Here is a 26,856-nt window from a genome sequence, read left to right on the forward strand (position 1 = left end):
CTGGTGCTGTCTATAGATACAATGAGTCGCTGCTTTTGTAGTTTAGAGAGTTTATTGTGACTGGTTTTTCTTTGGTTTTTATGGATTTGGTATTGTTTTTCTTTCTCACATAACAGACATTTCTGAGGTACTTTGAGTCTGATTTAGCCATGTGGGCTTCAAAATGACTTGTGTAACAAAATCGAAATTCTTAGGCTTTTTGATGAAGTGACTTCTGTGGTTACTGCCAAGGTCTGTTTTTCAGATTGGTTTAGAACTAGCGTTGATATCGGTAAACTTGATATGTTGTGTTGTTGAGGAGAATTAAATGATGTAATGTAGACTGATTCACACCAACCACAACCAAACATTTTTTACAATGTGTAAAAAATATTTGTACAATAAAAGAATCCTTCCATTCATTCTTTAGCACTCATTTACCACTTTCACCCATTTACATGACCCTTCAGTGAAATGAAACTGTACAGTAGCCCAGTACAGTGGCTAATATCCCTGTTCAAAGTGAACTACTGTATAAGGAAAACATTTGCTAAATGACTAATTAGAAACCCCATATGATGATAATTCTTCTGCATGATGCTCCATCTGAAATACACATAACACGCAAAATGAAACTAACAACTTAGGAAGTAAAACTGACATCTGTCTTTGCTGGTTTATCTATCTGCTTGACAGATTAAAAAAAAAAAATCCCTTTTACCTGGTCTACTGGTTTATTTGACAATTTTTTTTGTAAGAAAATAAAAGCCCAAGGCTTATTTTGCAATGTGGATGACTTGGATTAGGCTAGTGTTGATGTCTGTTGACTTGCTGCCTTGTCATATGATCGTCATGTGTTTTTTAGATTCAATAAAGAAATGAACTGCAGGATGTGCCATCTGGGTATCATTGTTGGGCATAGATCTCATTTAAACATTGAGGAAGTGTGCCAATGAAGAGCAGACATGCTTTTTGAGAGCAGACATCTCTTTAGAACAGCATGTGCATGCACTTGAGAAGAAACTTAACACTAGTTTGTAAATGCGTTTAGTAAATTGCAAATCAGTATTTGAATTAAATGAAGAATGTAGATATTGAATGTTGATGTGCTTATTGATGGTACTTTGTAACCAAGTTCAAGTCAAAAAGATAACATGTTTTTCCAGCTGGAAATTATGTTCATGTTATTATTGCCTGTGTTTGATACTGAGCCATTTATAGGACTGGTTATGGATTTAAAAGTGTTTTGATTAAAATATGGCAAATTTTCCGTCAGTTATTCCTGTTCACTTAAAACTAATAAAACAAGTAAATAAAAATAAATCAATGATCATAAATTTCACACCTGTATTTGTGATGTATGTCCTTACAGGTGAAGGATCGAGGTCCGGAGGCAACACGTCGGTTCTTTAACTGGTTCTACTGGTGCATTAATCTGGGAGCGATCTTCTCGCTGGGTGGAGTAGCCTATATTCAGCAGAACGTTAGCTTCTTTATTGGCTACATCATTCCTGCTGTCTGCCTGGGGGTGTCCCTCATCATCTTTGTTCTGGGCAAAACGGTATTTATAACCAAACCTGCAGACGGCAGTGCCTTCAGCGGCATGTTCGGGATCCTGGCCTCGGCCCTCTGTGGACGCAGGCCAAAAGAACCAAGTCTGCTCAGGTGAGGGCCACATTTACTTTACTGAATCAGGAAGTCCACATGAAATTAACCTTGACCTTGTTTACTTACTTTATACACACTCTTGATGTTATTGGGCCTCATTTACGAAACAAACGTATGACAGAAAATTGGGTGTACGGTCGTTTCTACGCGACATTTGGAATTTATTAATATGGATGTGAATGGTGGCTACATTCAAATCTCATGTCAGGTCATGTATGCAAGTTTTTGAATTAGCCTGAACTGATCGCACAGGGGCCTCATGGACACACAAAACATATCAGTTCTAGCATTGCTAACTTGACATTTTAGCCATTCATCATCAAAATAAAATGCAGTCAACCAAACATAAAATTTACACTGCTCAATTTAAAAGGTCAGCTGTAAAATCAGCGTGCAGCACCTAAACAATCATTTTTCAACATGTGAAGGATGATGTTTTACGTGAATATTGGAACACCAGTGACGTACAAATTATTTATGTTATTTATGACGTACAATTATAGTGTTAATAATGTTTGTAAAAGTTTTTTTCATATTTACTGCTATTTAATACACATATAAATTCATGTAGTTGTTTGCAGTTACCATGTTAACGGGTGTTTTTGAAGTAAGATCAATTTCCCTTTCATAAGATTACTTCCTTTTTTCGCTGGGTTATGTTTATCCATGTTGTAAACTGTACAATGTAAAAAAAAAAAATAGTTGTTTCAACTTAAAATAATTTGACAACAAAAATATTAATTTAGGCAATGAAAATATTCCAGTTTTCCCTTAAATTAACATTGAGTAACTTAAAATTTCAAGTTGACTAAACTAAAACTTTTAAGTCAGCAGGGTAACAAATTATTTTGTTGAAACAACTTTTTTACAGTGTAGGGGCAAGGCTTCTTGATATTATAAAAACGACGATTGATTTCAGCTGCCACATTTGTCAACATACAATCATTCATACGATGGGATTGGCGAAATACGAATAGTTCATGAATCACACGCCTGTTGTAAGTTTGTGTGCTCGGATCTGTGCTCATTTCTGTGTTAGATTGACAAATGGGGCCCAGTTGGAGTATTTGTTTTCTTTTTCACTTCCTAATAATGAAAAGATGCGCTTTAATAAAAGGATGCATATTAGTTGCAAATTAAGTTTTATTTACATATGAACACCATTTCTTGTTGAACTAAGATGGATTTTTCAGTTGTTGCATATTTAGAGAGTATAAAAAATTTAAAGATTATAAATATTTATTCTTAAACTTAAATGTGCCTATTAGTCTTTACACAGTCTCTGCTGTGTAAAATGGATTTAGTGTGTTAGATTGTAAATTTATGCGGTTCTTTCGTGGGAACCTCCCCTCAGATTCAGATGACTCTATTAGTCTGTAATGTTATCCCTCATACTCTTTGATCCACCTCTCTTGTCTGTCTCATATGTGGCAGTGCTATTCATCGTGTCTCTGTGGCATAAGTTACTGTCAAGTGCCTTGCCTTCTCTCTAAATCAAAGCACCGGCTCTTCATGAAAAAAACGTGACATTAGTATTTTTTAAGTTGGCTAAATCCTTGCTCCTTTATTTCGTTATCTTTTTTACTTTCTTTCTCAAACACAGATATACTTAGATATTTCAGTGATATTTTAATTAATTCTTGTTTCCCCCACAAGGCCAAAGCCATCTCTTCTGGATGGAGCTAAGGTGACATACGGTGGGCGATTTTCAGAGGAGAAGGTGGAGGAAGTGAAAGCGCTGGTTAAAATACTTCCTGTTTTCCTGGCACTCATTCCGTACTGGACTGTCTATTTCCAGGTAAGGTTTTTATGAGTGGGCGTCTCAAGTGCTACGTTTGTCAGATCTGTTGTGTCAGTTATAGGTCCTTAAAAAATAGGGAAATGTACCAATGTTGTATTTTTAACCTTAATTTACTGTAGTTGTGACAGAGGATGAATAGGAAATTGCATAAGTATTTTATTAGCTTGACGTCTCAAGGTGTCTCATACAGAAGGAGAGGCATGGTGGTGATGAACGGTGTCGTTGGCATGTCAAATACAAGTAATGGATGTTTATAAGCAGAGATTTTGTCTCTGACATATTAAGGTTTGTGCCATTTGGAGCCTTTATGAGACGGGTGGGTTTAAAGCCCTTGAGCAGACAGGTGCTTCCTTGAAGAACTTTATATGTGCCTTGCTCAAGGTAATGCAGAAAGGACAAGCAATAAAGACTGGGACATCTCTACTACTAAAGTAGTCATTCCTTCAAGAGCCGGCTTGGGGCCGTAAACGCTGAATTTATGTCACCTTACCACAGAAAAACAGAGGTTGTGTGTCAAACCACTCGTAAAGTTAAAATACAGTTTGCCAACATTTCCATGTTTAAATATTTTCAAGGCCTGTCTCTTTCGTTTCTGCATTTTACAACCACCTTAGTGAAATTTCCAGCCATTTTCCTTTTCTTACTTACCCCACAGAACACACTTAGATTATCGCAAGATGCTTGTCTGATATAATTGACATTAAACTGTTCAAATAAATGTTTTAATTCTTAACTGTTTATTAAGAGAATAAAGAAACAGTTTGTATGAAAGTTTATATAATTGATCTAATATTTGGACACATTACAGGAATCAAACCTAACCTTTAACTCATGTATTGCCAAGAATGCCAAGAACAGGCTAGCAAGAATCTCCTGCTGATTAAAGATAACTGGAAATGAAAATGGTTTGTTAGATTTCCAAAGTTGAGTACAGTAGGTTTGGTTTTATGAGCTGTTGTTTTAAATTACTTGCTGAAGGTAAGTAATTTCCTTGTTCCGCCATTTGCCCAATTATGCTTATGTGAATGTTTTTAATTTACTGCTCAATATTCTAAGGAGAAAACAACAGATTTATTTTTACTGCTTACTGTTGTATTTAATGTGTCAAAAAACTACATACGCTGCTGGTTTATTCACAGCAATTAAACTACAGTTTATTCACAGCAATTAAACTATACCTAAGACTAATTAACAGGTCCAATGACTGTAATGCTGGGTTGTGGGACATGGCTCATAAAATCAACACTGTCCCAATTTTATCAGGATGTCTGGTCACCCTAATTGTTTTCCAGATCTTGACCAGTGGTAACATAAAAAATAAATAAATAATAATAATATTTACGCTGTAAAATTCTTCTCTCTAAAGGTGCATTGAGTAATTTCCTGCTGTGAATGTTAAATTGCTGTGGGACTGTCGGGATAAGGATCATTGTTTCGTAGTCCATCTCATGTGAAAACAAGATTCTCTTCCTCCAATTACAGCGAAAGGTCATCTTTTGAGGCCCTGTCATCCCATATGTTTTGTCTGCTGAGACGCTTGCCAAATGTTAGGAAGGTTATCCGACATTGTTAGTCCTCGGGGCCTTAAATTAAGGTTTGAGTAAAGGACATTGTCTCTAACTTTTATAAAATAAATGCCTAATGACTTTCTGCATGAATATATATTGCAGAATGTTCTCACAAAGCACCGAACTGCTTTTACTGGCTGAAATATTGCCACTTGCTATTTTCTACCTCTGCCCTATTTCAAGTTTTAATCAATAGCAATATTCTGCAACAGTTTCTCTGCAAGGGGTAAATGGATCATAGCAGGCTGGTCAGTACAGCTGAATGAGATGTGAGTGCAGCCTGCATGTTTATATGTGCTGTTGTCTTCGATTGCAGATGCAGACCACATATTATCTCCAGAGTCTCCATCTGACAATTCCTGGAGCCGATCCCAACTCTACAGACTCCCACCCGGTAAGAGAACCGCTATTTCAGTGCCAATAATGTCAGCTCACTTCCAAATTGGCCTGAAAGAAAAATATAATTGCTTTGTTAATGAAGAGTTCAATTATTAAAGCAGTTGGCCTCCTTTTTTGCCTGTGCTCTGGTCACTTTCCTCATCAGTTTTCCCATATTTCTTATTCTACCATGCTATTAAAAAGCAACGGTTTCAATGCTACAGATGTTTTCATTAATGATGCATGTATCTATAAATGAAATATGTCTTTGTCAACTGGATTTTCATTGATCATTTTTCTTAACCAGAAATAGTTTGATGAAAGGGGTCATGACATGGATTTTTAAAATTATTTTAGTATGTGCCTTGAGGTTTACTTATGATGTTAATAAAAAAACACATTTGTGAAAAAATTATTTTCAACCCTCATTCTGCCCCTTTGTCTAAAACTACGTGTTTTAAGGGGCGTGTCCTTTAAGGCTTGTCAGTAATTGGCCACAGTTATGATTAGCTAATGTCCTTGCATAGGAAACAGTGTCAATGTCCTACCCCCTCACTATTGCATGTTAGTGTTTTGACAAAACAATCACAATAAAATGGCCATTTCCAGGCAAAGCATTATGGAATCATTTACTTACGGTTTGTGAGGCAGCTGCAGTTAGATCTAGTACCGCTTCATCTTTCAACAAATGTTTCTTTTGTGAACTCTCCATGACACTTTACCTCATTTTTGAAACAAAATACTCCTTCAACAAACAATCATTTGACACGATCTGGGATGCCATTAAAAATAAAATATATAGTTCAGTCATGAAACTCTAGATGGCACAGGCTGACGGATTGTTAACATAACTGATGATATTTAAAAGTTAAACAACTTGGCATAAGCTGATTGGTTCATGCTGCATATGCAGCCAATGAGCTTACTGCCTTGCATTTATATGGCTGGCTAGCATTCATTTGAGATTCCTGCAGTGCGCTTTCAAAGTTTCTCTGAAACCCTCCACCTTCCCCAGCTCCACCTGTATAGATCTGCTATGGGTTATTTTATATGCTATTTGTGCAGCAGCAGTATGTCTTAAATACTCATGGCACGTATCGCCATAAGCATTGGCAGTAGCAAGTTCCTGTACTTGCAGCAGCAGCAGCAATAATCTACAACTACAGCAATAACCAAAAGCAGCCGCATTTCAGCAGCAGCGTAGCAGATCTACTGTCATATCCATTACCATGCTAAAATCTTCAGAGAGTTGTCATGATTAAACCATCCACTTATTCCTTACACTGGGATCCTTCTAATATCTGTACATAGAAGTGAACGTTCATTCACTCCATTTGTCCTATTGACGACAGACTCAAGCGCGTAGATTCTGTCAGAAATGCGCATCTGTATATTGTATCCAGTGTAGACAAGATAGCGGCAGTGATTGTAATTTCTATTTGCTTTTGACACGACGCGACACTCACATTCAGTGTAATCAAGTGTCATGCCCGTTTCACACCGCAAGCGTGAGCGGCGCAGAAGCGGTGCGTATGCAGAGCTTATCGCGCACAGCTGAATCGCGGCTTGTACTGCAATACAGACGAGTATAGTCATTTCTGTCATATTTTCAGAAATGACTCCTCCGAACACTGTGTGCCATGTGCTTTGATGTATGATATGGCCAGAGTACTCTCTAATGCGACCGTGTCCCCCTCCCCTCTGTCCCACACACATATGTAAATAACATATATTATACATAGGTAGTTTACACCATAAACTTGAGCCAAGTTTTCAAGTTGTATACGAAAAATGTCTTATGTCTGACCCTTCACACATTTTATGGTGAAATTTGTTATTTTTTGTGTTAATCGGTTCAATTTTGATCAAGAACAATGCACTATGACTTTAATTCAGCATAAGCGGTGCAGCAAAAATAGACTGCAACTCAAATTGATGATAATCACTAGAAATTAAGTGAAATTTTGTTTCTCATGTCTTGACTCCTTTAACTGTAATGGTTAACAACAGGTTTATTTTGAATATTTTGGTGCAAGAAACTTTGAATAACATAAGTAAACGCTAAATGCAACAGTGTAAAATACGGTACGTTTAAATGACTTGTATTCTCCGGTTTCATTTTAGAGCAAACAGGATGCCTGGTGATGCCAGGTGCTTGTGATGTTTGTCTGGCTGTAGAGTAGAGGCTGTTTAGGATACTCTCTGGAGACTCTGGCACGCCTGAGCTAGAGAAATCCTTTGAAAACCAGGGTATTAACTTCAAAACCATGACCCTCTCTAATCGCAGATTAGCACCCAGCGTCCGCTTTCTCATCTGAACTTGCTGTTTATTTGTTTTTGTGCGTGTGGGTGTACATGTATACGCTCTACTAGGTAAGTGTGTCAGAACCTTCGCCTTGAATTAAATCCCCTCATAACGGTTTCATGGTGACTAATCCAATGTCTGATCAGCAATGACAATGCAGTCACATGTTGCTCTATGACCATGAAAATGCATAGACACAAGTGTAACTGGATGAGCAACTTGCATTTGTGTGTACGTGCCATTTCACAGCTGTCTGAAATGGAGTTTTCTAGAATTAGATTCAGAGTCACATGATAAGGACAGAGGAAGCGCGAAACGACAATGGGGAAGTGAAAAAGACATAATTGGCTGTGTTAAATAACACATCGCTTGGGAGTGTGACTGCAGGGTCATATTTAAGAGACTGTTGTAAAGCACATTTCACACATTTTTTGTAAAGCACTGAATCGAATCGAATCGAATGAAATGATTTGAAATTAAATTAAATTGAAATGAAATGAAATGAAATGAAATTGAATTGAATTTTTTGTTTAATTGTCCACCAGGTGAATTTGAAACTATTTGCTTGGAAGCATAATAAAACATGACAGGGAAAATATTAATAACTTGTGTAAACAAATGTTTTTTGTTTTTCCCCTGCATGTCATGTGGCAGGCTCCATATAAATGCAATTACACACCTTTCTTTAACATATGAATAAGTGTATTTTCATGCAAAATATTACAGAGATTATGCTTAATAACATGACATCATGTAAGGTAATGTGCAGTGTTCTTATCAGTTAAAGGTCAGAAAACAAGCAGCACACACAGATATTTGCCTGCTGCCCTGATATTGCTCTAAAATATTCTGAGAAAAAAAAAAATATATATATTGATGAGTCAGAAATAGAGGTCCTTCCCCAGCTTCCTGTTTCAATAGAAATTAAGTCATTTGCCATTCTATCGTGGCTTTAATGGTGTTTCTCTGGAGTGCATGCTCAAGTGTGCAAATCCCCATCTGTCGCTTGTTCTCACACACACAAGGGCTTCCCCTTCTAAATGAACATGTGCTGCTGTAGATTTGTCTCGGTGGACCGCACAGCCTAAAGGGAATCCAGTGTGAAGTCTTAACAAGGCCAAACTGTGAGCTCTTAATTAGGAGATACCCATAGAGAGAAACAGACACGAGTGGTAATGTGGGTAAAAATGATATGATGACAGAATGATGCAAACTGGCAATTTCAAATGGAGAAAAAAGTATTTAAAAGTGCGCGATGATGAAGGGGAGACAGAGCGCTCGGAGGGACATGTATAAATTACTAGTGCTTAGTCAAAGAAATGTAAATGTAATGAGGGAGTAAGCTGGAGAATTAAAAGTGTTAAAAGCACCAGTAGATTTGGGACTGACTGAAGTTGTAGAATTAAATTCAGACATGCTGACTGAGGCACGCTCTTCACTTAACTGACTAATACTCTACTGGAGGTGAAAATGTGTGTGTGATATGCCCATGCACACCTGCAGGCATGGATTCATAATAAACCTTCATCTAGTCCTCTGGCATTGCATTTCACAGACGTTATTTGATTAACGTCAATTAAAACGTACAGATGGCGAAGTATTGTACAGGGTGTTTGAATTAATTACAACCAATCAGATCACGACAAGAATGGATTGGGCTGTTTTTAACTTTTGCTGCATGCATACAGCAGTCGAACTAAATCTGCTCATTCAGATCATCACCCCCTGTCTGTGCAGGAAATGAGGACAGATGGTTTGCTGCAGCGGCCAAAGTGCAAATACTGATAATCAGAATTAAAATGTGTCATTTGACCACACATATGTGCCGCACCTGCTATGTGCCGTATATGCACCCTGGATATGAATTATACCTCAAATTGAATGGCTTGTAAGTAATTAGACTTAATGTACAAGAAAGAAAAATAAATTTTTAAGAGTGACTCATTTCTATAGACCAGAATATCATAGAGATTTGTGGGTGTGGGCTTTTTTTGGGCTGTAAGCAAGAACGGTCAGAAAGCTTCATAGCAACCCCCTGACATCCACCCAGAACACCACAACAACAACATACACTGCGTTCTGATTGACAGGGTCCATACGCAGTGTTTATTGCACCCTGAGCACGGGATATCTGTTGAAGTTCACTTTATGTGACAAAATGTATTCATTTGGAACACCCTGCAAAGTTATCAAACATAGACAACACTTGAGTCATGTATATTAGAGGAGTTTTAGCTATGATGGCATAATGTACTTGGGTTCATTTAATATAAGTGTAGAATGCATGTAGGTGTATCAGTATAAATATGAATGTATTATTTATTTAGGGATATAAATGTCTTATTTTAAAGAGCTAAACTGAGTGATAATCGTCTGATGTTTAATATGAAAATGAACGTAATTGAGTTATATTAGATGTGTCATTTCTCTTATTTAACCATAATCATGATGCATGTTGCATTGTAACTGTTCCGCTTCAAACACTTTATATCCGCAAATAACACATACAAACAACACCTGGGACTAATTAAACTCTTGTTTCACCAGTTTTATTTTATTCAAACTTCTTTAAATACTGGGTTGATGTGCAATGACTGGTGGGTAATTTCCCTTTCTATTTCCTATGAAGTGATTTATTGTTTATTTATTTATGATTTATTCATTACATGTCCTCTCCCTTCAGATTGGAATTTTGCATAAAATGGCACAATACTTTGTAGGGCACTTATGGTTGAATGGAACGCACCTATAGTGATACACTAAAAAAGCCTTTAGCAACCACAAAGCAATGTGCTTAAAGTGACTCTGGACACATAAGCAACCACTTAGCAACCTCCTGCCAACAACTCGAGTGTCAGCAAGTTTTGAATAAGCAAACCCTACTCAGAAAAAAATGCAGTTCCTTATGAAAGCAAAGGCTTTTTTCTTTGTCAAAATGGTTGACTTAAATGTCCAAATCGATCTCTATTCCAAAAAGGGATGGTCTTAAAGGGATAGTTCACCCAAAAATGAAAATTCTGCCATTAATTACTCACTCTCATGGCGTTCCAAACCCGTAAGACCTTAGTTTATCTTCGGAACAAAAATGAAGATATGTTTGATGAAATCTGAGCGCTTTCTGACCCTGCATAGACAGCAACATGAGGGTAAATAATTAATGACAGAATTTTTGGGTGAACTTTCCCTTTAAAGGTGCCATAGAATGCATTGATACAGTATTTTAAATTGTTCTCTGATATCTACACAGAAGGTATGTGGCTTAGGTAAGGGCAAAAAATCTCCAGAAACGATTTTACATGTCCATTTACAACCCTAGGATTTCTCCCTAGAATGAAACGGTCTGTTATTGGCTTATTTGGCAGGGTCATGAATAATAATGAGCTCTGCTCTGATTGGCTGTTTCACAGTGCTGCTCAATGTTGAGCTCTGCTCTGATTGGCTGTTTCACAGTGCTGCTCATCAGCAAGAAGGAAGCACAGGGAGGAAAATATATATTTAAATACTTTCTCTCGCAGTTATATCGTCGGGTAATTATACTGTATATAAAACGCGGGCATCAGGGAGCCGTTATTAATATGCGAGGCATTGAAACTGCTTTTGAACGATCCATCGATCGCGTTATAGTTCACTTTCAAGAGACGCGATCACACAAACTATGTTTACATTATGGAGCAACAGTACTTACCACACATTTCACAAGATCAGATGCTTGTCAGTGGTGCTCAGGATCTGTAAGTCATTCGCCATCATCCTCATCTCTCCTTACTGAGAGTGAAATCTTATGTACTGTAACAGGCTACCGCTAGCAAGGAGCTAACCATGTCCCTTTAGTGGCTCACGTTATTTGCTTTCTGTGCCTTTCTGAATACAGACACCAACCCATCCCTGCACTTCACACCCCCTGCACGGCCTGGAACATAACATTTATTGTGTTATTTTCGCTGTTGTCCGCGCTTGTTTATTTACAATACCTGCAGAGCTTCTGATGGTTCGGCCGGCTTAGAACAAGGGCGGGTTTATGCAAATGTTGGGGGCGTAGTGATCCCGACTGTTGCGTCACAGTCGGTGTTATGTTCTGATTCGCCTGTTTTTCAGTGGTCTTTTTTAATCACGAGATTTACATATGAAGGAGGAAACTATGGTGTTTGAGGCTCACTGTATGTCATTTCCATGTACAGAACTGTTATTATTTAAATATGCCAGGGTAAAGACAGTTTTTCATTCTATGGCACCTTTAAATGTTGCATTGACAAACCCTACTTATTTTCTTTTTCTTTTTTTCAGAAATGTAAAAAAAATCTAGTTTCTTAATAATGCAAATGCTTTTTTCTTTTCTTTTCTTTTCTTTTCTTTTCTTTTCTTTTCTTTTCTTTTCTTTTCATAAATTCCCAAATTCTGTCATTATTTCCAAATAGTCCTAGTATAGGTGGTGGGCTTTTTTTTTCCCTGTCTGCTCAGTTTTCCATCACACATCAGCGGCACGTGAGTGGAACAATCAGCCATTCATTATGAAACAGGTGCTCTGACGCATGCTATTCAATCCCCATGTGATATTAAAGTACTTAACAAGTGATTAATGATTTTATGGGCTATTAAGAGACCTGTCTCTCTCTCCTACTGGATGAGATTTGCAGCCATTGACCAGCTTTGGCCACATGAGGGCGCTAAGGTTGCTGGAATGATTCAGTTTCCTGCTCTCTTATGCTCTCCCAGAATTCACATTTAGACTTGTACTTACTTTCTCTATGGAGGAAAAATGGAGAAGAATGAAGCACCTGAGTATTTTGAGTGACCTGTACATAGCCTGCTTCCTGTTTGTTCATCCTCTAGTGTTTTGTAAACATGACTCATTATGTTCCCCTGTTGTTCCCAGAATACCTTCCGCTTCCCGCCAGCTTGGCTGACCATGTTTGACGCCGTGTTGATCCTCATTTTGATCCCCCTCAAGGATAAAGTGGTGGACCCCATCCTCAAACGCAAAGGCCTGCTGCCTTCCCCTCTGAAGAGAATCGCTGTGGGCATGTTCTTTGTCATGTGCTCGGCTGTGGCAGCTGGTGAGTCAACAACACACACACTAAATGACACGTATTTAGTGTGTTATCAACACACACAACAAAGATTTATGGCTGAGTCTGTGAACCAGTGCTTTTTGTTCTTCAGCTTGCTCTCTTACCACACAAACTGTCTGTGTGTGCTGGTTTGTGGGGTGGATGTATCACGCTTCTTTATACATATTCACAAACTGAGACTCATGTGGGAGTGTTTGAGTGTGATAGCAGACATTAGCATACACATTTGAAATATATGTGTTCATTTTTGGACCGTCACGGTAGTGAACTTTCATTTCAGACTTCGTAAGGTTCATATGCTGTGTGTTCTGTTATATGTGACATACTGTAACACACACATGCTACAAAACATTGAGACCTAAATTACACAATCATATATTCTTAACTCTAGGGCTGGGTATAGCCAACTTCATGATATGATACACTTCACGATTCAGTACATCGCAACATCATAAATATGGTAATTTTGAATGAAACGGTTGCAAACGTCTAAGGGAGACACTGTGAAACATGAGGGAGTGAATTTGTGGGGTCAATCCCTGTTCCCTTCTGTTTTGCATAGTACTGTATTTTAAGATTTAAGGTTCCGGTATTTGTTAGCCAAGAATGACTGATTTTGTTTATTATTATTAATAATAGTATATATTCATTTATGAATGTACAACAACATTCAGAACTGATTTTTGATGTGATATTTAGATCACAACAATGATTAAAATAATGTACACTGATAATCTACATGATTTTAATTTCTACAAACTCTTCTTTGAGGAGCTGTTCATCCCCTTATGGACTCAACCACGTTTCCAGTTGTCAATAATACTATGTTTAATATTTATAACACTTTTAGCCAGTGCTCAATTCAGTTTACAGAGAATAAGAACAGAAATCTACATATAAGAATTAGAACAAAACTGCATTAAAAAAATTTGGGTTTTCTAAGATATTCGTAATGTTTATGCTCACTCAGGCTGCATTTATTTGATTAAAAATACAGTAAAGCCAGCAATATTCTGAAATATTATTGCAATTTAGTAATTGTTTTAATATATTTTAAAGTGTTTTTTTCCTGCGAGGAAACAGTGCTGTGAAAACATCTGCTTGAATTTGAGTTTGAGCAAAATTTTAACATTTCATGGGATCAGATTTTATTGTGATTTGTGGTAGTATTTAGATAGTCTGGTGGTAAAATGGAGACACAAGTTTGGTGCATCTTCTTTTTTTTGGTGTTGAATTTCAATGTTGTGGAAAAAGTCTTTGCCCTTAAGAAGCATCTGGATGACCCTCCAGGACATGCTATGGACAGACAAATCAAAAGTGGAAGTTTTTACTAGACATGCGCCCAGTTACAATTTGTTTGACATGAACCAAACACTGCATTTTTAATCACAGCATTGTACATGCTACAGGCAAAACATGACAGTAAGGCATCAGTCAACATAGTCCATAGTGGTGTATGGATCTATCATCATGTGTCAAGTCCAAACAGAATCAATGTTGAAAATAAATTGTCCAAACACGTAGTCCCTGGTGTAACACACCAAGAAAACTCACGTCACGCATCGAGCTGATAGACACTGTGAAATCGAAATGCTGAGCCAATATTATGAGTTTTGTGAGATATCAGTACATCCACACAGACAATTGTGTCAGATTGTGTTTTCTTAGTACTCTTCACCTGATTCTGAGAAATGAGTTCATCTCAGAGAGGTTACGACTTCTCCATTCGTCAGATAAGGTACAGTGACTCCAAAATGGCAGAGATTCGATGTAGAATGACTCACCGACAAACACCCACAAGCTCTTGACACGTTCACACAGACCAATGATCTCTCCTCTGAATTCTGTCACTCCTGTCCAACCTTGAGCCGGCTCTATTGAACCCTGCAGAAGGTGGATCGATATTCCTGCTTGTTCTGACAGTTAATATTCATACAACCCACCGTCCTGGAAAATACCAACCTGAATCAGCGCTTTTGCACTATTCTCATCTTCCCTTTTAACATTTTTTTTTTTGCAGTGGAACTTTGATGATTTTCTCACTTGTTGTTTCTTCGAAGTCCCCCAAAACTAGAAATTTATCTCAAAACCTAGTAATCTATATAACTTGATAGCATTTTTGGCCATTTACGATAGATATGCTTAGGATTTTGTATTAATTACATCATTAGGTATCTTCATGGCTCAAAAATAAATTTGGCCTTAAATTACATCCTATTTGTTTACCATTTTAGTGTGTTTTTTTTAGAAACTTATGCATACGTTGTTTCTCTGATGGATTGTTGTTGCAATTGTATCTGGTTTAAATGGATAAAGAATTTAAATTTCAAGAATCTGTTATAAGTTAAAGCGTGATAAATTACCAACAAACCATGCTATACCATTGTTTTCCAGTTTATGATTTTGTAGTATGAAGAAAGTGAAATTAAACGTTTAAAAAGTCAAGGGAATGATTTTAGATGGTCGCATAATCTTGCTAACTACAGTTTCGCAATGACCTTCATATCAGAAGTGCAAATAAAGCTCTTTGAGTAGGCGGCTCACTAAGTTTTTAGGCACAGCAATCTCTCCAAAACTTCAGCACTTTCTTTCCAAGTGTTTTTGGCTTGCTTGTATGTCTGTCTGAAGTTCTGTTCACAGTTGATGCTTCGCTACTAAGACAACACTTTTTAAGATTGTGTCCACACATACATGAAAGTTCGAGTCACACATTGAGAGAGTCACGGAGTGCCTTTTCGGAGGTTGGAGAAGAAGTCACCATTGACAGGTCGGCAGTATCTCATTGTTCAGTTTGACTGCACCCAGCACTCCAGTCAGTACCCAGTCCAATTCCAGCTCTGCCCAGTGGATTAAACAGAGCTTAGTCAGCCTGACAGTGTGCGCTGCATCCGGACATTGACATATTTCAGACTAAAGCGCTTTTTGAGTGAGATGAGTTTTGGGAGATGCGCTCTGGAGTGTGGGGAAAGTATGAATATTTTTCTCTCCCACCCTGTCTGTCTTTGACTCTCTCCGACTCTTTTAAACCACTGTCAAACTCTACGCGGTGAGGGAGAGAGAGAGTTTAGACATTTTTAAATTCCTCATCTGTCTCAGCTGCCATCAAACTGAATAAATGTGGGTTTGTAGTCATCATGAGGGATTCTTTAAGTGGTAAACACCACAAAGTTCAGAAAAACTCAAAACAGTCCAAATAATAGAGATTGACGTCGAGTGCTTTGCTGCATGATTGCAGTTTTCAGGCGTTAACTTCACTTGATTTGCTCCCACTTTAATATACTGGTACCTGTTGACTAAAATGACTGATGTCTGATATGGTCTAGTCTTGTGTAAACGCTCTTGAGCATAAAGTGTTGTCCACACCACAGATAGAAAGAAAGAGATTATTTAAGTGATCTGTTAAACATATTTTATTTCAGTTTAAAACTTACACTGTCAACCCTATACAACATAATCAGTGTGAGGTTGTGCATGTAAACGTGTTCAAAAACTTTTCCAAATCTACCTTCTAGGTCTTTCTCAGAAGCACTCATTCTAACGGTCTGAGATCTTGTAAACACAGCATTTCCTGGTTTACTGATAAAAACCTGTGCACCCTGAAGCACTTCTGGAAATTGAGTAAAGCCAATCAATCAGATTGTAGGCTGCAGTTCTGAGAAGGCGCTTGCCAATTTTGTGTGCACCAGACAGCATACCAACATATGGTTCAAGGACCGTCTGATTCAGAAGACTAATAAAAGACCAGCAACTTGAAGACGTAAAAGTCAAGTAATTGTTGTTTTAAAGCCCTCTGAAATAAAAACTGGAGTTTTGTGGCTTTTCTTCCGTGTCTTTTAGTTTTAAGGTCATCTAAAGGCTAGAGTACTCCTAAAAGCAAGTACAATTTTAGCACGTGTATATCTTTTTCTTCTTGGAAAACAGACTAAAACATAATAATGCATTTATCTTGTTTTCATGGGCAAGCATGCATTTTTGTCCAAGAAAATAGTCAGTCATTACCTGCTAATTCCATTTATGTCTGACATGCAATTGAAAGTAGCAAAGTAGCATTTATGTTTTTTTTTTTCTTTTTTCAGGTTGTGATGTGAACTGAAGGTTGGCTCAAAAGTTAACTTTCCACTTCAATTGTCGTAAAAACATCAACACAAATGTTAATGCAAATGATAAACGACAACTAAGCATTTAATTGTGTACAATCTTTGAAACATAAATTAAATACAAATGACAGATTTTTGTTCCTCCATTGAGAGTCCATTCAGCCAATTTTGATGCTTTAAGAAGTTCAAAAAATGTAAGTAAACATAATCCAGGATTGAGCCGTTTAGTCCAGGTCTTAAAAAGCAATTATATCTCTGCAGATGATAAATTGATTTAATGTCAGCTTTTATTCACGTATAAACATTGTTCAGCGCACATACTGTACATGGACCACATAAAATATGGTAAACAGAAGCTCAAACGTACTTGCTTGACACACAAGAGCAAATTATCTTTCCACTTGATTCATATGCATTATGTTTACTTGCATTTTATTATTTTTGAAGCATGCGTTTTGGACTTTCATTGGAGGTACAGAAATCTCTCAGGCTTCATTAAAAATCTTAATTTGTGTTTTGAAGTTGAACAAAGGTTTTAAGGATTTGAAAAGACATGAGGGTGAATAAACTGCAGAATTTTCAAAAGACAATTTTCATTTTTGAGTGAACTAATCACTTAAGATAATATAAAGGGTCAGTTTTACTCAAAAGGGCAAATTAGCACGAGAGCGCAATTCCAAAACAGCGCTGATGGGCGTGGAAATTTCTGCGGGTGATTTACTGACAACGTGCAAATTAAAGAACACAGACGCAACATCTCATTTACATATTGACCAACGCAATATACCAAGCACAGCGCAAATTAGCATAGTCGCGAATAAAGAATGAAGCCGCAGTATGTTGAAAAGAACCGGAGGCCAAAATGACGGTTTGCTATAAGTTTTGATAGACCTGGTTTTCCAAGTCGTCTTTTATTTCCATAAGCAAATTAAAAATAACATGGCGTGGCAAACAATGTGTTCGGACAATGTGTTCTTCTGGCATTCAAAATAAATGAATACGTGTGGAAAAAATCCTCTCCCTTCTTCCACGTGCTTTCTGTTCTCTGCGGTGCCTCCTCCAGCAACAATAATTGCAGCCATTTCAAGCGCAAGATAGTTTAAGACATGCTTTTTAGGCGTTAAATAATGGTGCAAATGCCAGTAATTTGACAAGTGCAAACATTAGTAAAACGCGTTGCGTGATTCATTTGAACACTCTCCTCCCATAACTTTTGCGTCTGAAAGGGAAACTCCTAAAAATGCATATTCAATAAGGTCAGGCGCAAAAGTAACCGTGTCCATGCCTTTTCAGTGCTAATTCGTCACTGCGCGTCTTTAGTAAAACCTGACAGTACTATTTCAACGCCAAAAGACGGTTTGCGCTGGTGCAAGCTGTTCGTAAAACTGGCCCAAAATGTCAATGAGAGCATAAAACCATTGACATTCAAGCAGAATTTAGTAATAAACTAATTAGTATATTTCAGAATGTAATTTTAAGGACAATATTGGGTCACCACTCCATGTCCGATTTAAAAAATGTGTCCTGATGCAAAACTAGTTGAGAACCACTGTTTTAAAATGATGCTGAAGAAAATGACCTTGGTATTGCATGACAAAGCCTGAAGATGCAGGAAGTCTAGTATGCAGTGCACAATACAAATGTTATCTAATAATAACCATTGCTTTGATGTAGCCAAGAGCGGGGGGAACTTGTTGGCACACTCTTGCGGAATCAGTGTGTGTAAACCACTTTCGTATCACACTCTTTGTGTGTATTGTAGAGATCAAACTAATGAGAACCTTTGGGACTCATGCTCTCCTTCTTGAGAGAGAAAGAGAACGTCCCATCCTTTGTACTCCCACTCAATGACACAGACTGACTCATTAATAAACCTCTACCTGATACAAGCACGGTCTAAGGATGCTTACTATGTGTGAATGGATTCTGCAAAAGTGTGTATGTGTGTTAGGGAGAAATATTAGGCATGGTGTGTGTATATTAAGATGCATGGAGGGGTGAGTGTGCGTGTGTGTTACATAATGGGTCCCACTAATGGGGCTTATTATATAGATGAGATATCTTGGGAAATGAGTGTCCTAGTGCCCCTCATTAATACCCAACGTATAGTAATCACACTGCTCCTTTCTTTCTGTGCCCCTTCGCTCATTCTTTTTCTTTCTTTCTAAGCCCTGCTCGGTTTCACTTTTCAGAGTACAGCAAGATACACACACACACTCAAATGTCACCAGTGGCACACAGAACATAAAGGTAAATTGCAGGCATTTATGCAAAGAGTCAAGGATGTGTGTGAAACGAAATATCAACAAATAATGATAAATAATTGTAGCTTTTATCTGAATCTCTGAAAGATTTTGTAATTCATCGCTCTGAATGAAACCTCAGGAGCAGGAACGACAAAAAGGAACGCATCTCTTCAAAGCTATTTATTTTGTTTGTAATGTGACATGCGATTATGCTCATAGATTGCAGCACCTTTCTAAGATTTTCCAATGCTTTTTTTTCTGTTTTCCATGGGAGGGCTTGGAGAATTCATCATTGTTTTTTTGCCTTTTCCCTTTTTTATTATTAATAATTTTTCTTCTTTTCTGGATTCCTTTCTCTCTGGATAATGTAAATATTTTTTATAATAATATGGACTGTAGATGGTGAAATCTACACTCCACGATTTTGCAAAAAAATTGAATGTTTTAAATTGTGTTTCTGAGGCACGTTGTTTTCAAAATTTTGCCAGATTCGATCACCTGTTTTCAAGTATGTCACTATTATGTATAAACAGCATCTACAATAACACTGTTTACAGGTAGTACAAAGAAAATACTGCTATTTTCATTTAGTGTACAGTAAATAGCATCTATCTATATAACACTATTGCACTCAGTGCAAATATCACTCAGAGTGTGATTATACATCCAGACAGCTTTGGTGATGAATTTTGACCCTTGCCCATAATCTATAGCCTATAGATGTAGCCCACTTTATATGTTTATGTTTATGTTTATAGTATGCTAATATATCTGTTAAGTCTAATAACTTTCTGAGGGCTTTAAAAAATAACAAAATGCAATTTTATGCTACCACTTATACTGCAAGGTGCATGTAAAATTATGAGCAGATATGTATTTAATGGGATATTAGGGTGTAATCTAATAGGATGATCACTAAAAAAAAATATATATTATAGAGTGGGACAGATTGGATTGTCAAAAATGGATTATTATTGTTAAATAATAATAGACAAAGATCTATTATTTCTCTCTTCTGTTTTGCACACTTGCATGCGTGTATGCTTATATGTTTACACATAAGGTTCCTGCCTCTTAACTCGAGTGTATTGAAGCACTTTTAATCTGAGTCTACCCAGTAGCTGAACCCAGCAGGGTTTAGGTGGGTTTTAAAATGCCACTGCCAGAACCTCCTCACAACGTTTACACAACATTTTCCAAACAGATGGGTGCTTGGCAGTGGCATAGCTCTGAAGCCAACCCTACCCGCAGGCACAGATGATGCCCACACACCTGGTCGCACTTGTTGTCCTGCACTCAGGAAGCAGCCATTTGCACGGCAAGCTGCTCCGACAACAAAGCTGCAAACACACGCGCCCGCCACATACCAGACGATGCCTCGGGGCAGTTCTACTTCTGTTCAATTTTCCCCAGAAATAAAAGTCAAGTTTTTTTTTTCAATCTGGGTTTAGAATCTCTTGGAAGTGCAGAAGTGAGATCTGTAATCTGCAGCGGGTCGCACTTTTAGCCAAATAGTGATTTATTCCAGGCATCATTTGTATTCCGATCTAAATCTGACACACCACAGCCACAGATCAGAGCGGAACGCTTCTGGTGTTTAGGCGAGGGGTGGAGGAGGGAATAAAAGATGAGAGGGAAAAAAAAAGTTACTGTTTTGTTAACTGAAGCGCTTCGAGTTAGCAACGTGCTGTAGATTCTCTGCATCACACACTGCTATTTTAAGCATATGAAATACAAGGTCATACCCCTTCAAAATGGGAATATGTGCATGTCGGTATGATGGAGGGATCCCACAAGGAGTTATCTGAATGGCACCTGCAACATGGTTATTATTGGATCAAGCTTTTAGATAGTCCAGGCTGACAATCTCTGCTCCACTCTGATTACCTGCTAAACCCAGCTGCCTGGTATAATTTTGTGTGTGCGAGCATGTTTTTATGTGTGGGAGATAAGCTGGTTTTGACCTGTCACTTAATCCATTAATGGACTCTTCATAGTTTTTTCATTCACTGTTACATGCACTTTCTCTCCATAGATCCACACATGTATTTGATACCGATCTAACACTCTGACACACTGGAAACACACACACACACACACACACACACACACACACACACACACACACACACACACACACACACATACGTTCAAAACCTAGTTTTTCAATGGCTGCTGCCAATAATTAGAAAGCACATGCTCAATAGTTGCTGATGTATATACTGCAATTATTTACATGTACTGTTCAATAGCTTGGGGTTTTTTTTTTTTTTTTTTTTTATGTTTTTGAAAAACATCTCTTATGCTGACCAAGGCTGCATTTATTTGATAAAAATACAGTAAAAACAATAAAAATACAGTAATATTTTAAAATAATATTACTGCTTAAAATAACTGCTTTGTTTTATTTTAAAATACAATTTATATTTATATACAATTTATTTCTTGCAAAACTAAAATTTCAGCAGCCTTTACTCCAGTCTTCAGTGTCACATGATTGATCAAAAATCATAATGTGGCATTTCTGAACAAAAGTATTAATAAAAAAAAAAAAAAATATATATATATATATATATATATATATATATTGACCATAAACCTTGACTGGTCTTTGTTCTTTAAGTGAACTTACAAATCTGTACATTTATAAAGTAGAATTTTAGTTTTTTAAAGTATCAATGTAATATAGTATAATTTATGTGTAGCACATGTTGAGCACAATTGTTTATACTGTATTTGAAAACACCAAAATATATATCATCCTTTGATCTATCAGTCGATTATGAAATAAAGCAAGGAAGAACTAACACTGTTAATTTAGAGTGAAGACAAAAATACTCAAATATGGAGCAATTAATCTCCCTGGTTTTATATATAGGCTAAAATCTATTGCAAATTAAAATACACAGATGACCTGAAATTCTTCACCGATGTCTTTAATCATTGCACAAAGATCTTGATATGCTTCTGTTTATTTGAAATATTGTCAGTGCGATTCAGAACTGTTATAAGGTATTTATTCATTTTAATCTGTAACCCCTTTCTTGCCCCTCTCAGGCATTTTAGAGACAAAGAGGCTGGACATTGTCCATACAAAAGGTCCCATCCCGCAGTCGCTTGGTGGAGTTACGTACTATGCAGCCGATCTACCCATCTGGTGGCAAGTGCCTCAGTACGTCCTCATTGGTGTCAGCGAAATCTTTGCTAGTATTGCAGGTAGGTGGTCTTTTGCAAAACACTGCTGAACACACACACAACGTCTCTACTTCACAAACAGAGATTAAGCGACCATGTTCTGATTTTTTTTTTTTTTTTTTTTATCGCACTAAATTTATTGAATAAAATGTTTGCCTCTGTATACCTTTTAGACTGCTATATGAAAATGATTAACTAGCCTTTTCACATTTGATCCAGAAGTCTGAATACGATTAGGTGTTGATATGTAAACATGGACAGTCAAACCTTAATGTGTTTTTACAGCAGCATGTCAACAATTGACTGCTGTATTAAAATGGATGTTCTCTTGGAAATGGCCCTTTTAACATTTAGTGGTTCCTGAGGTGATACTGAGCCTGGAAAGACATTTGAGAGGCGATGACCATGATAAGAAACAACTACAGCACATTTGTGCTGATATTTTGATTGTAGAATTTAGTTTCTCATCAATTAAGATGATGTAATGAATAACTCAACTAGATGAGTAAACATAGAGCATTGTTTTGTGTCTTTTGTGTCCCTCCAGCTCTCGATCTCTGTGCTCTGTAGAGTTTTTTTCCGTAGGATCATTCATCTGTCCTAATGACCATGCTAATCAATGCGTGTCCTTTTAAAAACTGCAGTAAACTCCTCTCTGCCTTGCCTTTGTGTAGTAGCTCTTGTCTAAGCCGTTGCTGAAATTGCTTGCTAAGGAATCCATGGCTGTATCAATCAGGACCGATCGATCTGGGCTTGGCGGTACATTATTGCAGTTGCGCAGTTAAGATGGCCAGGGAAAACATCTTGCTCCTGCTGGAATACACTAAGAAAATATCAAGAAAGTCTCAAGCAAGTGGGCTTGAGATTAATGAGAAAGTAGATGAAAGGAAACTAAATCCCCTAACACAGCGTTTGTAAGAAAAATTGCGTGGACCTCCTATTACTACCTTTACTGCTGAGATCTACAATAATTACAGCAATTTCTGTCATGATGAGAATCTTAAATTTAATTCTGATTCCACGTAATACATCTAGTTTCTGCAATTTTTGATGAATGCTAATTGCTTTATTATTATATATAGTTCATTAGTCTTGCTTCAAACGCATGCCATTGGCTATAGCATTTAAACTGATTTCAGTATCTCAGACCTTTGAAATATAGTTAAGCAATGTTTTTTTTTTTGTTGAATATGACTTTGTTGTTCAGCGAGTGAGCCAGATGTTCATTCTGTAATATTCAGTGAGCGGCTGAGTGATCTGTTGAAGGCTGATGAGTTTAAAATTCATCAGTTCAGAAGAGTCATCAGTTAGTGAACCAAGCTACACTGGTCGCACATAATGTTTGCTGTTATTAAATTTTTTTTTTTTAATTAAACAGATTCTGAGTAAGGTTATCGAATCCCAGCTCAGTTTTGTTATGCTGGTCATTTTCTAGAGGTTTACAGGTTGCAGTTATGCATAGCACTTTTCTTATTTGTGTTTGCTATATCAGCTCTATATTTACTGCTGGTTATGTGCGCACCTGTCTGTCGTCCATACAAATTTTCACACAGGTTAGCAATGTTCTTTTCTCTCTAAACACACAGCTGTGATCACCCTTCAGCTTCTCTTCCAAGGTCATGTTCAAATATGCTTGTTTACCTCTTAGACACACACCACACCGGTAATTTCACACCCATTTCACGCACAGAGTAAATCAAAGGCTGCTCTTCCCCCCTCTTAGCCTTTATGAACCAACAAGACTAATAAGTAGCGTTTGGCAAAGGCAGGGAAGAGCACTCTCCCTTCATGCGGAATTGTAGAGAACACAGTACCGATTACTGGATTTCTTCTCTATCACTTAGATGAGGTGTTTCAAATCAGATCGTCACCCATGGCTTATGCTGCTTCAAATAACAGGATGTTTTTTTTTTTTTTTTTTCGGGATGATCCTGCAAGGACTTTCAAGGTCTTTGATAGAAGACTATGAGAGATAGGAGGTTATCTGTAAGGCTACATTCACAGCTATCTTTTTCAGTCCTGTTTTTATGATCTGTTAATTTGTTAATTTAGCCTTTTACATATCAGATAATTTAACATTTTTATGACTAAGTAAGGTTAGTTCCTATTGTGTAATGTCATGTTGTGCAACTCCCCAAAACAGATGTTTCTGATTTAATAATAATTTTTGTGTTAATTCAGAAATCAATTAATAATTCATAGACATAGTATTTGTAAAATATAATTTTTACTCTGGAATAAAACATCAGAATCATTGTTGAAAATGCAGTAGGGTTTCTGTGGGTTATTAAAAAGACTTTGAAGTCTGAAATTTGATTGCTAATTTTAGGGCCAATAAATGCCTTAAACATGCTTTTTTTTTCCCTCGCTGGAATGAAATTTTCAGATAAGGTCTTAAATCTGAAAAAAAAAAAAATATATATATAGTCATTTAGTGCAACTTGATGTTGTTCTATCTTGTTTGACAGTTTGCACACTTTTGATTTGTGACAGAATGAATCCACATTTTGATTGAATCAGTTTAGTTCCATGACCCATTTATTAAGGCAGTCACTTGCTTTGTTCCTGAATGAATCAGTCATTTTTATGAATCTGTGAAACAAATGACTCACTCAGCTCACTCATTAAGACTGTGTCCCAGTTTGCTGACTTGAACTATGCTCTTAAACGATGCACTCTTTTTGCGAAAAAAAAAAAAAAACGTTTTGGGACATGCTACTTCATCTTAACCGTGACTTGCTCTGTTGTGTTACATGCATCCTGTCACCTTTTAAACTGCGCTGCCAGTCATCTTGTCACAGTTAACATAATCCACATTTCATTTCCTGCCACATTGGAGAGAAATGAAGTTGCACGTTGATCTGCCAGTCGTCTCTTTCATCCCAAGAATTTTCCTCAGGTGTTTTACACAATGATGCTTTTAAAAGTTGTTGACCAAACGTATCTTTATAAAAGTGTACAATGTTGTTGCAGATGAAATATAATGTGTATAACATTAAATAAATAGTTTTTCATTAGGTTAGATATTGCAACAATTTATTATAACAATTTCCAAACCATTCCACAATTTTGAACAGTACGGTGAGTGCTGCAAGAAAGTTACATCACATGACGTTTTTACAATCTACATTTAAACTTGAAAATGGTATAAAAGTTTTTCAAAACCATAAAATAATAAATACAAAGAGTAAATTTCTATGAACTAGGTTTTTATAATACTTTCTTTTTTTAGACACGCTTATTTGTCATTGACCAGGTTTCCAATGCCAAACACTGTCTGTGTGAATGCAGCCTAAATTTAAATATACCTGCCTTTTTTGTACTTATATCCCCAAAGGACACCTCTCCCCTTTGAGACTCTTGTTCTTAACAACTTTTTTGTGCACATCTCATGTATATGATTTTCAACCAGAAACATCCTGGAACACAAAGTTAAACAGCAACATTTTCCCTCTTTTTGTTAACACAGCGGCCCACTCCAAAAGAAACAGGCAACATCTTTGGTTTTCCCTTTCTCTTTCTTCTACTTTCTTGTGGGGATAGTGGCTGTCCCTAACAGTTAACATCTTCATTTCATTTTTTATCTGCAGACCCGAAAAAATTGAAAGAAAAGAGGCGCAGCACCGGTGGAATAATATGTCCATGGTGGACGTAGCGGCCTCTGATTGAATTTTCAGCAGAATGGGGAGATGGGGAAGGCTAAGTGTAATCTTCCGCTCCTCCATCACGTCTCCAGGGGTTCGAGTATTGTGGAAAAGCTATAAGCCACTATCTGCACAGGCGCTTTTTAAACCTGAAGAGAGCCATCAAGCTATGAGAATCAATATAAGTGGCAGCCTGCCGCTTCCTGATCACAGACAGCTGTGAAATGATAGAGAAATTGGAGAGGTGCGAAGACTGCATCAAAAATATTAAGATTAAAGACGCTGAGTAGCATGTCACCCGCTGAAATGAAGATAAATTTTGCTTTCTCATTTTCTTGAATAATCCTTTTACATCTGAACATGATTGGGAAGATGGCCATGGCTAGAGATTGTTTGACGCAGTGTAAATTATTCTACGAACATCCGTCACGTAGCACAATGTAGTTGTGCATATGATTTTGTCATGTAAATTTTGGGAGTGTATCTTGAAAGAAAACTTCATCTTCTCTGAGAAGGACACCAGCATGCTAATTCAGTTTATCCAGAAGCTCAGCTGCAGGACATTTATTCGTCAGTTACGAAACAAAATATCTTGGCTCCAGCTTTTTTGGGGAGAAAAAACTCCTCAACTCCTTTGGGCAACCAGACTAAGATTTAATGTCACTGCAACAGCAGCTAAACACAGGTTTGTCTCCGATAACTTCTTGTCTGTGCGGCGATGTGCTGACACACTTTTCGTAGTCAGCTCTCTCCATCTCACCCCAGGTCTCCAGTGTCCCAGCCCTCCCATGAAATGCAAATTCCTCCTGATAGCACGGAGGACCCTTAAAATAAAGCCTCAACGCTCCATCCGTGCCCCTGGGGAACCTCCAGGAAATTGGATGACAAGAAATGTGACAAATGTCT

The 26,856-nt window shown here is 37.3% G+C and overlaps 1 protein-coding gene across 1 annotated transcript in view; it reads left to right on the plus strand.

Annotated features, from left to right (window-relative positions):
- Window positions 1-26,856, plus strand: part of LOC306849456 (solute carrier family 15 member 4-like) — a 47,482-nt gene that overhangs the window by 1,644 nt on the left and 18,982 nt on the right. The window contains exons 3-7 of the mRNA XM_079384493.1: window positions 1,352-1,644; window positions 3,304-3,445; window positions 5,333-5,410; window positions 12,573-12,753; window positions 22,169-22,327. Of these exons, the coding sequence (XP_079240619.1) occupies window positions 1,352-1,644; window positions 3,304-3,445; window positions 5,333-5,410; window positions 12,573-12,753; window positions 22,169-22,327 (853 nt within the window). The remainder of the gene's footprint in view (window positions 1-1,351; window positions 1,645-3,303; window positions 3,446-5,332; window positions 5,411-12,572; window positions 12,754-22,168; window positions 22,328-26,856) is intronic.

The sequence above is a fragment of the Barbus barbus genome (genome assembly GCF_936440315.1).
Source record: "Barbus barbus genome assembly, chromosome: 29".
Lineage (NCBI taxonomy): Eukaryota > Metazoa > Chordata > Actinopteri > Cypriniformes > Cyprinidae > Barbus > Barbus barbus.